This window comes from Vombatus ursinus, unplaced genomic scaffold (assembly GCF_900497805.2).
Source record: "Vombatus ursinus unplaced genomic scaffold, bare-nosed wombat genome assembly UNPS02014932.1, whole genome shotgun sequence".
Classification (NCBI taxonomy): domain Eukaryota; kingdom Metazoa; phylum Chordata; class Mammalia; order Diprotodontia; family Vombatidae; genus Vombatus; species Vombatus ursinus.
The window spans coordinates 3483802-3498394 of NW_020954710.1; the positions used below are offsets into that span (position 1 = coordinate 3483802).

Below are 14593 nucleotides of genomic sequence, written 5' to 3' on the forward strand. Positions count from 1 at the left end.
TGATCTTTTTCCTTAATGACTCAGGGTTATCATGATGAGAAGCAATGTGGAACAGTGGAAAGAGCCATGGATTTATAGTCTGAAGACCTGGTTTCAGATCCTGGTTCTGCTGTTTTACCTGTGTGAGCTTTAGCAAATCACTTCTCTCAGATTTCAGTTTCCCCACCTGGAAAATGAGTAACTATAGTGAAAGTCATGGCTTAGGGAAAGAGCACTATGCTGGAATACAAAAGATCTGGCTCTGATTCTTACTGGCTTTGTGACTTTGGAAAAGTCATATGACTTCTGAGACTCAGTTTCCTCAGATGTAAAATGAGGGGTTTGGACTAAATAATCTCTGTGACCCCTTCCATCTCTAGATCTTGTAAATCAAAGAAGGTTTCTTGGGCACCTGAGGCAAACCTTAAAGGATATTTAAGTGGGTGGAGATGAAGTCCCTTCCAACATCGAGATTCTGAAGGTGCATTCCAGGCATGGGAAGGGAGCAGTGTCCAGCTAGAATGTGCAGAGCCAGATGGAAGAAGACAGGATAACAGTGTGGAATGGCAGTTTAGCTTTAATATGGAGCAGATTTAGAACTGAAAGCGTTCTTGAAAACATCTCATCCAACCCCCATATTTCCCAGCAGAGGAAACTGAGTCTCAGAGAAGGGTTGCAGGTTTGTAAATAGCAAAGCCGGCATATGAACCCTCATTGTCCCACTCAAAGTCTCACATTCTTTCCACTGAGCTAGGCTGCCCCTTTCAGATACTTTTTTGTATTATCAGCATTGTCATGAAATATAAATTTGAAGTCAGAGGACCTATATTCAAATCATCCCAACTCTGCCACTGACTACCTGTGTGACCTCAGATAAGTGACTTAACCTTTCTTCATCAGTAAAATGAAAGGACTGGACTGGATGGTACTTTCTAGCTCTAAATCTATGCTGCTATAATAACCTCAAAGTACTTTATTTTGCAACACTTGTATTATTCATATTAAAATAAAATGACATAGCACTTGCGGTGAGAGAAAGGATAAAGAAAAACAGTCAGCCTGCCTGAGATGAGGCATTTCCCATGAACCTTACAAAATAATAATTTTTGTGTTTGTTATTCAGTTGTTTCAGTCATAACCAACTCTCTGTGACCCCCTTTGGGGCTCTGTTGGCAGAGATACTGGAGTGGTTTGCCATTTCCTTCTCCAGCTCATTTTACAGAAGAGGAAACTGAGGCAAACAAAGTTAAGTGACTTGCCCAGGGTCATCCAGCTAGTAAGTGTCTGAGGCTGGATTTGAACTCAAGAAGATGAGTTTTCTTAACCTCAGGCCCGGCACTGTATGCACTATGGTGTCATCTAGCTGCCTTAAAATAATCATATTAATATCCCAAATAATAAAAGTTCATATGTCTAGATCTCTTTTAGCCCCACACAGCAACCCTGAGAGCTAGGTATTATTGGTGTCATTACACCCATTTTACAGAAGAGGAAACTGAGAGGGGAGAGTTGAAGTGATTTGCCAAAGTGTGCACACAGCCCATCCCTGATGCTAGTCCAGACTGCCTTTACATGGGGCAGCTCCTAGTCATCTGGAGCTCAGCATCAGGCACCAAATCTAATCTCTGGTCCCTGTCTTCTTTTTCAGCTGGATCATCGGGGCCGCCGTAGTCAATGCCTTTTACTCTCCAAATAGAAACCAGATTGGTAGGTGATACAGTCCCTCTCTTCCTGACCTCTGCTGAAACCCATCCCTCTCCTTCCCAACCCTCCTCATTTGGTGGCCACCCCCACCCTTCCCACCCTGAGTTCGAGAAGGGAGGAGGGCCACAGGCACCCAGATGGAGCACCAGCAGGGTCACCAAAGGGCATTTAGTCCAATCTCTGTTTTATAGATGAGGACATGGAGGACCATGAATCTTTGATTTAGGACTGGAAGGGACCTCGGAGGTATCTCTCTAATCTAGCCCCCTGCCCCCCTTTCCTCCCATCTTATAGTTCAGACAGAATCCAGAATCTGAGAATTAAAACAGACCCCAGCAGCCAACCAGTCCACCTCACACTCAAATGGAATCCCCACTATAATATTTCCAACAAATGATTGCCCAGTCTTTGACTGAAGACCTCCAAGAAAAGGTCACCCAGGGGTAGCTAGGTGGTGCAATGGGTAGAGCACCAGCCCTGGAGTCAGGAGGACCTGAGTTCAAATCCAGCCTCAGACACATAACACTCATTAGCTGAGTGACTCTGGGCAAGTCACTTAACCTCAATTGACTCACACCTGCAACAAAAAAAAAAAAAGAAGAAGAAGAAGAAGAAGAAGAAGGGCTCTCACATTCCCTCCCAAGGGAGTCCTTCTACTTTGGAGCAGTTCTGATAAAGAGTTTTTTCTGACATAAAACCTGGGAAAAACTTGACAAGGAAACTGAGGCCCAGAAAAAGAAAGTAATTTGCCTAAGGTCATACAGGGAGCCAGAGGCAGTCAGAATTTGAACCCAGATCCTCTCACTCCAAACCCTGCCTTCTTTCTACTGCCTTTTTATGTAGGTTTAGCCCCCAAAGGGTTAACCTCAAATGAGGGTGAGAAGCTGATTTGGCAAATAAGGGAAGGATATGTATATGAAAATAGAAGTGAGGGGCTCCCCCCACAGATGCCAAAAAATTATGGAGAGTCTACTGGGCTTGGAAGGGTTCAAGGGAGACCTGCTCAAAAGAAGTGGCCTTCGAGCTCCCCTAGATGACTGCAGAGCCTCATCTGGATCTTTGAGGCATTGTGTAGTCCTCCATGGGAGGCTTGGTGACCAGATTCTCACCCCTGCAGCCTGGCGATACATGACGTCGGTTCAACCTCGAGCCATGATCAGTGAACTGGGAGTCAAGAAGACCTGGGTTCATGTCTTCAAATACTTTTTTATGAGCCTCAGTTTCCTCATCTATGAAATGGGGATGATAATTTGTCCTTGTATCTGCTTTGTGCATAGTTGTTTTCATGTGATCTCCCCCATTTGACTGTGCGTTTCTTGATCTTAGTGACTGCTTTTGCCTTTCTTTGCATCCCTAGTGCCTAACACAGTCCCTGGCACATATCATGTGCTTAAAAATACTCATTGGTGGACTGACTGACAAAATCCATGAGCCTCTAACCCTGTGATCTCATCCCAAGCAGTGGGTAATCTAGAAGAACAAGGCAATATGCCTGCAATGTCATATAATGGAAAGAACCCTGGCTTTGGATTCAGAAGACCTGGATTCGAATCCAGCCTCTGACATTTACTAGCAGTGTGACCTTAGGCCATTCACTTCCACTTTCTGGGCCTCAGTTTTCTCATCTGCAAAAAAAGAGGTTGAACTGAATAACCTCTGAGGTCCCTTCCAGCTTTAGATGTGTAAGCCTACGAACCCTTGTTTCCTCTGCAGTGTTTCCTGCTGGGATCTTGCAGCCCCCCTTCTTCAGCAAGCAGCAGCTTCAGGCCCTGAACTTTGGGGGGATCGGGATGGTGATCGGCCATGAGATCACCCATGGGTTTGACGACAATGGTGAGCAGGATTCTTCTCCACACCCCACTCCTCTCACACACACCCCCGGGCTAATCCCTAGGGGTGGAGACTGATCTTAATATTCAAAGCTTCAGTGCCTGAGGATCCAGGTCAGGATGGGAAACAAGGGGAGACAGAGACAGCAACATCTCGGCGTCTGGCCTCAAAGACCACCCAGCCTGGTTGAGGAGATAGGACGCTGACGTGTGCGAAGCTCAGTGATGACACGAAAGCTGGGTCCTGCTGCATGATGCCAGGAGGGGAAGGGCAGCGTGGAGGGAAGTGCGTGGGCTTGGAATCAGGAGAGGATCCAGTTTGAACCCCTACCACATGCTAGTCATGTGACATTGGGCAAGTCCCATAGACCCTGAGTCATAGAGACCCTCAGAAGCCACTTCTGTCCAACCCACACCTAAACAAAACTCACCTCCACAACATGCCTGACAAGTGACCAACCGGCTTCTGCTTAAACACCCTCACAGAGGGGGACCCCACTACCTAGGGAGGCTGCCCATCCCATTTGGGACAGCAGCCCATCTGGGCTTGTTTCTCATCTGTAAAAGGAGGCTTGAGACTAAACAATGTCCAAGGCCCCACCCACTCTATAGCCAAGATCCTAAAAGCAGAAAGCATGGATGCGTCTAGCCTCTGAAGGGGGCTACTTGGAAGGTAAACATTCATTTGGAAATACAGGCTTGGGATTCACCAAGTACTTATTAGTCAAGAGGAAGAATGGTATGGTGGATAGACAGAGACCTTGGAATCAGGAAAACCTGGCTTCAAATCTTGTCCACCACACATGGGCTGTGTGACCCTGGGCAGGTCCTTTATCTCTTCATGCCCTGAGGCAACCATCGGTTGCAGAGTACTTTGGAAGCCTCCATTTTCACCCTGTACCAATAAGTTGGTACACGTACCAATAAAATCACAAGTTCAGTCTCCCCACCAAAATTACCAGACACTGGGGATACAAAGTGGAAAATGAATCAATTCCTCACTTGGAAGAGCTTAAAATCAATCACTAAACATTTATTAAGCACCTACTGTGTGGCAAGTGCTGTACTAAGCACAGGGGATACAAATACAAAAAAAAAAAAGAAAGGAAAACAGTCTCTCCCCTCAAGGAGCTTATAGTCTAATGGTGGATGCAACAAGAGGGGAGGAGAAGGGAGGAGGGAAAGGCACCCTACATAGAGGCAGGGTAGCAAAGTCAGAGGATTCCCAGAGAAATGCAGCCACATGAGAAATGTGGAAGCATCCTGAGCTGAGCTCCCTCCTTCAATGGAGTTTTGGGGTTCATGGCTCCACGCTCCAATCAATCTACTACAGGATACAACATGAGAGATAATTAAATAGAAATTGTGAAGGAGAGAGAACAATAACAGCTGGGGGATCAGATAAGTCATAAGAGGTGACTCTGAGCTGAGACTTGAAAGAAGTTAAGGGTGAAAAGGGAATGCATTCCAGACGTACGGTACAGCTTGGGCAAAGATATGGAGGTCGGAGATGGAATGTCAAGTTTAGGGAGCAACTAATTAGCCAGTATGGCTAGGACAGCATGCTACTATAGAAGGTGTGTCTATGAAGTCATAAGAGGTTATTGGACTATAGATTTCAAATTGGCAAGTGTCTCCAGGTAGATCGGGTGCATCTGGGCTAAATATACATTTCTGGCTTTTGGTAAGAGAACAGTCAGTGCTTACAAATGTTCATCATGGGTGCTGATGTATCATGATATTAGAATCGCTCATTGCATTTGCCAACAAGAGTGAAACAAAATCAGCACCCGTGTGCCTTCCTTTTCTAGAATGTTTGGTTCCCATGTTAAATCATTGTTCTGTTGTGCCCGACTCTCAGTGACCCCATCTGAGGTTTTCTTGGCAAAGATATGGGAATGGTTTGCCATTTCCTTCTACAGCTCATTTTACAGAGGAGGAAACTGAGGCAAACAGGGTAAAGTGTTATTCCCAGGATCACACAGCTAGTATCTATGGCCAGATTCGAACTCGGGAAGATGAGTCTACCTAATTCCAAGCCCAGTTCTCTATCCATTGAGCCACCTAGCTGCCCATATGGACTCTCAGATGACCCAGAGTCCCAATCATCAGCCAGCAGTGGCAGTAGCTTTTTTCATTTTCTGTGCAGTGTTGGTGATACTGAACAGCCATGGACAGAAACAGGGCAGGGTTTATGTTTTAGGGATGTGTTGGCATCCCTGGTAATCCTAGAACCAGTGCTGTCCTCCCCTGGGTAGTCCCCTTCCCTCCTCTCCCCCAGGCAGGAACTTTGACAAAGACGGAAACATGTTGGACTGGTGGAGTAACTTCTCATCCCAGCACTTCAAGGAACAGACAAAGTGCATGGTGTACCAGTATAGCAACTACTCCTGGGACCTGGCTGGAGGTCAGCATGTAAGTGACACGGACCCAAGTTCAGCTACTAACTTGCTAGCCAGAGCATCAAGTCCTCAGAGGAACCTTGGGAAATAAAAGACTGGGGGTCAAAGGATTGGGATGGACTGGCCAGTTGCACCATTCATTTAATCAACCAACCAACAAGAATTTGTAAAGCACCTACTATGTGCCAGGCACTATGTTAGTTCCCTGACCTTAAGAAGTTACATTCTATGTGGAAATATGTTTAACATGATTGTACATGTATAACCTATATCAGATTGCTTTCTGTACTGGGAAGGGGGGAGGGAGGGAGGAAGAAAAATTTGGAACTCAAAATTTGACAAAAATGAATATTGAAAACTATCATTACATGTAATTGGAAAAATAAAATACTAATACTATTTAAAAATAAAAATAAATAAAAGATAAAAAAATAAATAATTTTCCTAGCCCCCCCCCAGTAAAATAGTTTGAAACTCTTTTTAAAAAAGAAGTTAACGTTCTAATGGAGGAGAGGAGTGACAGCACGTGTGGATGCAAGTGTATACAAGATAAATCAAAAGAGATACAAAGTAGCTCTAGAAGGGAATAGATTTCACACTTGCTGAATGCCAGGCCCTGCGTGGAAAACCAGATAAAGCAGAAGATGCTTTGAGGAAAGAAAGAACAGGAATGAGGTGAGGGATCTCGAAAGGCTTCCTGCAGGAGGAGGCAACTGAGTTAAGCCTGGGAAGAAGTTTGGGATCATGACAGGGGGAGGGAGGGAAAGAGGGAGAGCATTCCAGGCATGAGGTACAGCCAGGGTAAAGCAGGCAGATGTCAGGGAACAGTATAGGGGAGTAGTTTGAAATTTCTTCTTCCCACAACCCTGCTTTCCCTTGCTCATACCCACAGGTGAGTGGGCTTGGCACACTAGGAGAAAACATTGCAGATAATGGAGGCATTCGGCAAGCTTATAAGGTAAGCTGGATATCATTCCTTCCTTCAGCACCTATTGAGTACCTATTGTATACAATACAGGGCCCTGTGCCAGGCTATATTGTGAAGTTATTGTCTGTCTGAAGGACTGGAGGATAGACAGAAGGATCTTGAGATTTAGAACAGAAATGGATTGCAGAAATTATCTGGTCTAAGCCCCTCATTTTACAGATGGGGAAACTGAGGCAGAGAGGTGAAATGATTTGTCCAAGGATCTCAGCTAGCAAAGATCAGAGTCATAATTCAAATGAGGGTCATCTGACTCTAAACCCAGTGCTCATTCCCCTACAGCCCAAGTCATTTGTAAGATCATAGATGTAGAGCCAGAAAGGACCTTAGAAGCCTCATTTAACAGGTGAGTAAACTGAGGCCAGAGGAGTCAAGTTACTTGCTCAAGGTCACAGGAGCAGTCAGCAGCAAAGCCAGGAATTGAACCCAGACCCCCAGACTCCTAATCCATTACCAATCCATGCTGCTTCCTCTGTTTACTTGGGTTTGCCCTTTAGCTAAAGAGAGCTTCCATTTGTAAGGCTTTGTCTGTAGTACCTCCAAACTTGGAAACCCAAACAGGGATGCCCAGGGCTATCTCATGGACCAGTGGATAAAGCACAGGGACTGGAGTCAGGAAGATCTGAGTTCAAATCCAGGCTCAGACAATTATTAGTTGGGTGAGACACTTAACCTCTATTTGCCTCAATTTCCTCATCTGTAAAATGGGCATAAGAATAACTTCTACCTCACAGGGTTGTTGTGACGATCAAATGAAATAGCGATTGTAAAGCATTTAGCATACAGTGCTGGCACGTAGTAGGCATTATATAAATGTTAACTATTGTTATTATTATTATCATTATTGTTATTATCTGTAAAACAGGGATAAGAACAGCCCCTACCTCTCAGGGTTGTTGTGAGGATAGAGGAGACAAAAAGTGTAAAGTGCTTATCACAGCGCCCAGCACACAATTGGTGCTATATACAAATATTTCTATGGTGCTATATAACTATCGTGCCCATGCCAGGCTGGGCTGGCCCCACTACAGAAAAACATTTTACCAGGATGGGTTCTCACACATTCTGGGTAACACAGGCCTTATCTGTCTGTCTGTCCCGTCCTTAGGCTTACATAAAGTGGGTGGAACAAGAAGGCCAAGAACCCAGACTACCAGGACTGAATCTTACCCATGAACAGCTTTTCTTCATCAACTTTGCCCAGGTGGGATCTTCTGGCCTATTACCTTCTCAGCCTCTCTCGTCTTGCCCATCCTCACTTCCCTAGGTCAAAGGGACTAATGTTTTCTTGATTTCAGGTAGCTGCCACATAGGCTAAACCACAACTAGGGCAGGGTGGAGGGGGCTTCTTCCAGGGGGATGAACTATAGAGGGGTCTGACTCCTATACAACATTCCTCCTATGGTGTTGCACCAACAAAGTTTAGCACCTAATTAGCAATAAAAATGTTAAAAGAAGAAACAAGCAGATGGTGACTTCCTTCCCAACACCCCGCACCCCTCCTTTCTTGGCCTTCTCCCCAACAGAAGTCTTATAGTGTGCCCCAAGGTCCCCATCCTTCCCTCAGCTGAATGTTCCCAGGTACCAAGATTGCTAGTTACGACTGCCTATGTGGACTTTTACAGAATATCTTTCACCCAAAGAAAGATATATTCCTCATTTGTTCAATCAGCAGGCATTAACTGGGCAGTACTGTGGGTCCAGACCCTGCTGAAATAAAAACATTATTTGTATAAAGACTCAGAGATTGAGGGATGGAAGGAATCTAAAGGTGTCTCATTTTATAGATGTGTAGATTGAGGCCCAGAGAGGGAAAGTTGGTGACTGGTGGGATTTGAACTCGGGTCCTGTAACTGCTTTACAACATTTGGCCAGTCACATTTGTAATAGGTATTTTAACTTGTCTGCCTACTAGCTCCTATAATCTTCATGATAGTCTTGCTTCGAAGGCAGAGTAGTATTAATTTATCCCACTTGACAGATGAGGAAATTAAGGCCCATTGACTTTGCCTAAGGTCACTTGGCTAGTGAGTCACAGCATCACATAATTTAAGAACAGACCCCGGCCGACATCTAGTCTGACTGACATCATGCCTGAAAGGAATATCCACTATATAACATACCTGAGGAGTGGTCACTTAGCCTCTGTTTAAAGACCTCCAGGCACGGGGAAGCCCACAACCTCTTGGGGCAGCCCCTTCCACTTAGGGATGGCCTTGGGTTAGGATGTCTTTCCTCTTGAAAGCAGATACCAGGCTCCATCCCAAGTCTAATCTTCTTCAGGCTAAAGAGGCCCAATTCCTTCAACCAGTTCTGACGTAACATGTAATTAAGTGGTTTCTGGCTCTTTTCGATGTTCAGTTTCAGAACATCTCTCCACCCCCATCCCAGCCCCCAATCCCCATTCCTTATATACACAGTGGCTAAATTAGTGAGATCTGATGATGGGAGGTTTGGAGGATGGCAAGGGGCTGGATTGGGGGAATGGGCTTATTCTGTGAAAGCAAAGTCCATTGGGAACCATAGCTATCAGTGGGAGAATTCTATATGAGCCCATTGTATTCTGCCATAGGGATATGTGAGCCACTGCCCAGGGCTCTGTGAGAACACACACTCTTTTCCCACAGGTTTGGTGTGGGTCCTACAGACCAGAATATGCCAGCCAGTCCATAAAGACAGACGTCCACAGTCCTCTGAAGTACAGGCAAGCAGAGTGCTCTGAACCTACCTGCTGAGGCCAAGGAAGCCAAATCTCTGAATGTCCCCAGATACTGGGACTTTTAAAGTGTACTCCATTCCAAAGAAACGTCACTTATAAACTGGCCTGTCCTCTTTCCCGAACCAGGCTGACTTTAAATGGGGAATACCTGGGTGGATGCATTTGGGGAGGCTGCTCCTGCAACCCTCTCATGATTGGAGCAGGGGAGTCAGAAGGAGGCGGAAAAGCAGGGAGTTAACTTACCAGCAGAACTGGAACCAACAGAACTCTGGGCCAGGGTGCTGAATTGAAAGGTCTTCCAAATTTAAAGGGCATTTATTTTAGAGAGTAATAACAACACTTGCAGCCTTTCCAGCAACCTAAATCCAATAGGGCTCAGCAACAGGCTAACAAGAATAATTAAAAGAGGAAGCCTCCAGGTGATGGAGCTGGCATGCCCTGGGTGGAGTTTGTGCTATGTACCCTGAGTACAAACATTTCTAGTTATTATTCCACTTAGCAGGGAGGCACCCACTCTTCATCTGCCTCACCCTATATGCTGTTGGCATGCATGCAGATTGCCATAGCCTCCCTCAACTCATCGCTTTTTTCCTCCCCCATGAAGCTGTCTACCTTAGATCTAGGTTTGGTCTTGGTTCAGTGAGGGAAGGAAGGAGAATTGTCTGAGTCTACATGAGTATATTTATTTCCCCCAGAGAAAATTTGCATGTCTTTGTCTTACTCTGTCACCAGTGTTCCCAAGGGACCCCCCTCCCTATAGTCAGGCCCCAAACTCTAGACCAGGGCTTATTCCCCTGGGGCCCACAGACCCCCAAGGGGTCAATGGATAAGTTTTAGGGGTCCATGACTTTGGGAAAAAAAAATGTGGAGTTGTTACTCAGTTATATCTGACTCTTCATGACCCCAGGGACCACAGCATGCCAGGCCATTCTATTCTTCACTGTCTCTCAAAGTCTGTCCAGGTTCATGCTTGCTATTTCCATGAAAGAAGTTGCATCTTTATGTTCACTAACCTTTCATTCCTTTGTAAATCTCTGTATTTGTATGTATTTAAAAACATGATTCTGAGCAAGGGTCTCTAGGTTTCCCCAGATTATCAAAGGGTTCCATGCCACCCAAAAGGTGAAGAACACCTGCTCTAAACCTTGTCCCCTCCTCCCCATCAAATAGCCTGGCTGGGCCCAGCCCTCAGATCCAGTCAGGTGAGCTTACCTCAGAGAGTAAACTAATTTACTTGCAATGGTGACTCTTCTGAGATGACCCTAATACAAAGCGGGAACCAAAGAGGGCGATTCAGCCTCCCCACAGAGCCAGCAGAAAACTGGCAGGGCCAAGAAAGACCTTGAGATTTCCCTGATGTGGCACTACCTAATTACATCGGCCCTGTTTGGCATGTGGCATGGAAGGGAGCTTAGAGTTTGTTAAGGCAACTCCTTTTATATAGGGAAACACTGAGGCATCCAATGGCCAGACACTGAGGTATTGGCAAAGCTGGCACAAGGACCCTTGATAATAATGACAATTGAGGTAGGAATTGGGCCTGCAATTTCACTGGCATTGGGAACTCCCAAGGGAGGAAACTCCTTCCACTGATGCAGGTCAGCATCTCCTCTGAATCTTTTTTTTTTTTTTTTGGTGACGCAATTGGGGTTGAGTGACTTGCCCAGAGTCACACAGCTAGTGAGTGTTATGTGTCTGAGGATGGATTTGAACTCGGGTTCTCCCGACTCCAGAGGTGGCACTCTATTCACTGTGCCACCTGGCTATGCCCTCCTCTACATCTTATAGTCTTACAATCTTGCCAAGAGCACTGAGAGGTTACAAAGTGAGTATGTGTCAGAAAAAGGACTTGACTCTAGTATTCCAGGCTTCTAGCTCTCTACCTGCTGGGCTACACTGTCACCATTCTCTCTGTTATAATAACAACTAACATTTATATAGACATATATATTATATTACATATCATATAAAATTATGTATTATGACATATATAACATGATATGATGTATGAAAACATATCATATTAGGGTAACTGGTTGGCAAAGTGGATAGAGTGCAGGGCCTGGAGTCAGGAGGACCTGAGTTCAAATCGGGATGTGTGACCTTGGACGAGTCACTTCATCCTGTTTGTTTCAGTTTCTTCATCTGTATCGTGAAATGCCAAACGACTCCAGTATCTTTGCCAAGAAAAACCCAAATGGGGTCATGGAGAGTTGAATACAACTGAAATGACTGAACAGCAACAACAAATAATAATAATAATTGATATATAATATACATATATAATGCACATATATTATAAGCATGCATAATTATATAATGTATATTATATATCACATAACACATAAAATAATAATATATAACATATATGTAAAACTATAATGATATATAATTATAATATAGTGTTATATGTGTATATTATATGAATATATTGTGTTTGTATCATGCATTATATATGTGTGCTATGTATTCTATATTACAAATTATAATATCTACATATACATTATGTCTCAGTTCCCTCATCTGCAGAATGAAAATATCTACCTCACAAGGTTGTTGTGAGGATTTAGTGAAATAACATCTGTAAAATGCTAGCTCTTGATATTATTTTGTCCTCACAGTAGCATTGTGAGATAGGTGCTACTGTTCCTCCCATTTTACAGGCAGGAAAACTGAGGCTAAGAAGTGACTTGTCCAGGGCCACAAATCCGGTGTTTGAGGCAGGATTCAAACTCAGGTCTTCCTAATTACCAAATGCAGAGCTCTGCCCACTTTGGTACCTGGCTGCTTCTATCACCACAACCCAAGACTCCTCCTATCTCCCAATCCAGACTTGTTTCCTAAGTCATATTCCTAAGATGCTGGAGTTGTACGTGCCCCCCTTCATTGTTGTTTACTGACCTGATGATTTGTTGTTGTTGTTCATTAGTGTCTGACTCTTCATGACCCCATTTGGGGTTTTCTTGACAGAGACACTGGAGCAGTTTGTCATTTCCTTCTCCAGCTCATTTTACAGATGAGGAAACTGAGGCAAACAGGGTGAAGCGACTTGCCCAGGGTCACACAGTTAGAAAGTGTCTGAAGTTGAACTGGAACTCAGGTCTTCCTGTCTCTAAGCCCAGCACTGTATTCCTTGCGCCACCTAGCCGCCCACTGAGCTAGCAAACGTCTGTAACTGTTTCCATCCCTCCTTTCACTTGTGTTCCTCAGGGTGATGGGGTCCTTGCAAAACTTTGAAGCCTTCTCAGAAGCCTTCCATTGCCACACTGGGACAGTAATGCACCCCGAGGAGAAATGCAGAGTGTGGTAGCTGAAGACCAAGCCCAAATCCTGTGCTTCAACCCCACGGTCGGTCCCAAGCAGTCCGGCTTTGAGGGCTGGGCCCCTCCTTCGGGCCCCTCGTGCGCCCAGTGCTTTCTCTGCTTCTGCCCCAGCTACTGTCTCTGCCCCGAGGCAGATATAGGAATGGAGATGCCAGTGGTTCTCAGCCACTTGTCAGCCTGAGACTGGGCAGTTTCTTTTGGGGGAGGAAATGACTGTTTCAAATGACATTTTGACTGTTATTAAACCACCTGGTTCTTTAAGAAACACATGTATATTGTCAGACAGGACCCTCAATACATGAGGTCTGGAGCCTGAGTGGAAGATGACCCAGTTGAGGTGTTTCATTAAATGTAATCCAACCACACCTTCTAGCTGCTACCATGTTACCTCTTCCTGGCTAGCCCAATGGGTTTGCTTTTTGGTGTAAAAATTTGTAATCCTGTGTCTACTTTCCCAAGCACCTGGTGTATGTTAAATGTCTGAGCATTTCAGACTCAAGCAAAATAAACCTACTTGAAGCCCACTTTGCCTTGTAAAGGGTTGTTATTTTTATCCTTGGGGTTTTAAAAGTTAACTCTTATTAACACACCTGGACTGATATGAAGTAAATTTAGCAGAACCTGGGTAATACTGCACACATTAACAGCAATATTGTACAATGAAGAACTAGGCATGACTTGACTTGCCTTAGCAATGCAATGATCCAAGGCAATCCCAAAAGACTTATGATGAAATATGCTATCTGCCTTGAGAGAGAACTGATGTTGTCTGAATACAAACTGAAACATGTTTTCCTTATTTCTTTCTTTCTTTCCTTCTTTCTTTCTTTCTTTCTTTCTTCCTTTCTTTCTTTCTTTCTTTCTTTCTCTCTCTTCTTTCTTTCTTCTTTCTTTTCTTTCCTTTTCCTTCTTCCTTCTTTCCTTTCTTCCTTTTTCTTTCTTTCCTTCTTCTCTTCTTGTCTTCCCTTCTTCCTTCCTTTCTTCTTTTCTTTTCTTTCTTTCTTCCTTCTTTTCTTTTTTCTTCCCTTATCTTCCTTCTTTTTCTTCTGCTATCCTTCCTTCCTTTCTCCTTCCTTCCTTCTTTTCTTTCTTCCTTCTTTTCTTTCTTCCTTTTCTTCCTTTTTTCCTTTCTTCTGTCCTTTTTTCTTTCTTCCCTTGTCTTCCTTCCTTTCTTCCTTTCTTTTCTTTCTTCCTTTCTTCCTTCCTTTCTTCCTTTCTTTTCTTTCTTCCTTCCTTCCTTCCTTTCTTTTCTTTCTTCCTTCCTTCCCTTTTTTTTCTTTCTTCCCTTCTTATCTTCCTTCCTTTCCTTCTTCCTTCCTTCCTTCTTTTCTTTCTTTCTTCCTTCCTTCTTTTCTTCCTTTTTCTCTCTCTTCCTTCTTCCCTTCCTTCCTTTCTTTCTTTCTCTTCTTGCACAAAATAACTAATATAGAAATGTTTTACATGATTACACACGTATAACCTATGTCAGATTGCTTACCATCTCAGGGAGGAGAACATAGAATTTGGAATCAAAACTTAAAAAACAATGATGAATGTTAAAAATTGTTTTTACATGAAATTAGGGAGAAAGGTAGTTCTTGGTAATCAGAATAACTAGTCTTTATACAGCACTTTAAGGTTTACAAAGCATTTTACATAATTTAGTTTGATCC

At 44.1% G+C, this 14593-nt stretch overlaps 1 protein-coding gene across 1 annotated transcript in view; it reads left to right on the top strand.

The window, feature by feature from the left end:
* LOC114029515 (membrane metallo-endopeptidase-like 1) overlaps nucleotides 1-13563 on the top strand; it is a 57582-nt gene extending 44019 nt beyond the window's left edge. The window contains exons 18-24 of the mRNA XM_027843986.1: nucleotides 1628-1686; nucleotides 3397-3516; nucleotides 5794-5927; nucleotides 6807-6872; nucleotides 8008-8103; nucleotides 9527-9603; nucleotides 12829-13563. Of these exons, the coding sequence (XP_027699787.1) occupies nucleotides 1628-1686; nucleotides 3397-3516; nucleotides 5794-5927; nucleotides 6807-6872; nucleotides 8008-8103; nucleotides 9527-9603; nucleotides 12829-12928 (652 nt within the window). The 3' untranslated portion in view covers nucleotides 12929-13563. The remainder of the gene's footprint in view (nucleotides 1-1627; nucleotides 1687-3396; nucleotides 3517-5793; nucleotides 5928-6806; nucleotides 6873-8007; nucleotides 8104-9526; nucleotides 9604-12828) is intronic.
* The last annotated feature ends 1030 nt before the right edge of the window (nucleotides 13564-14593 follow it).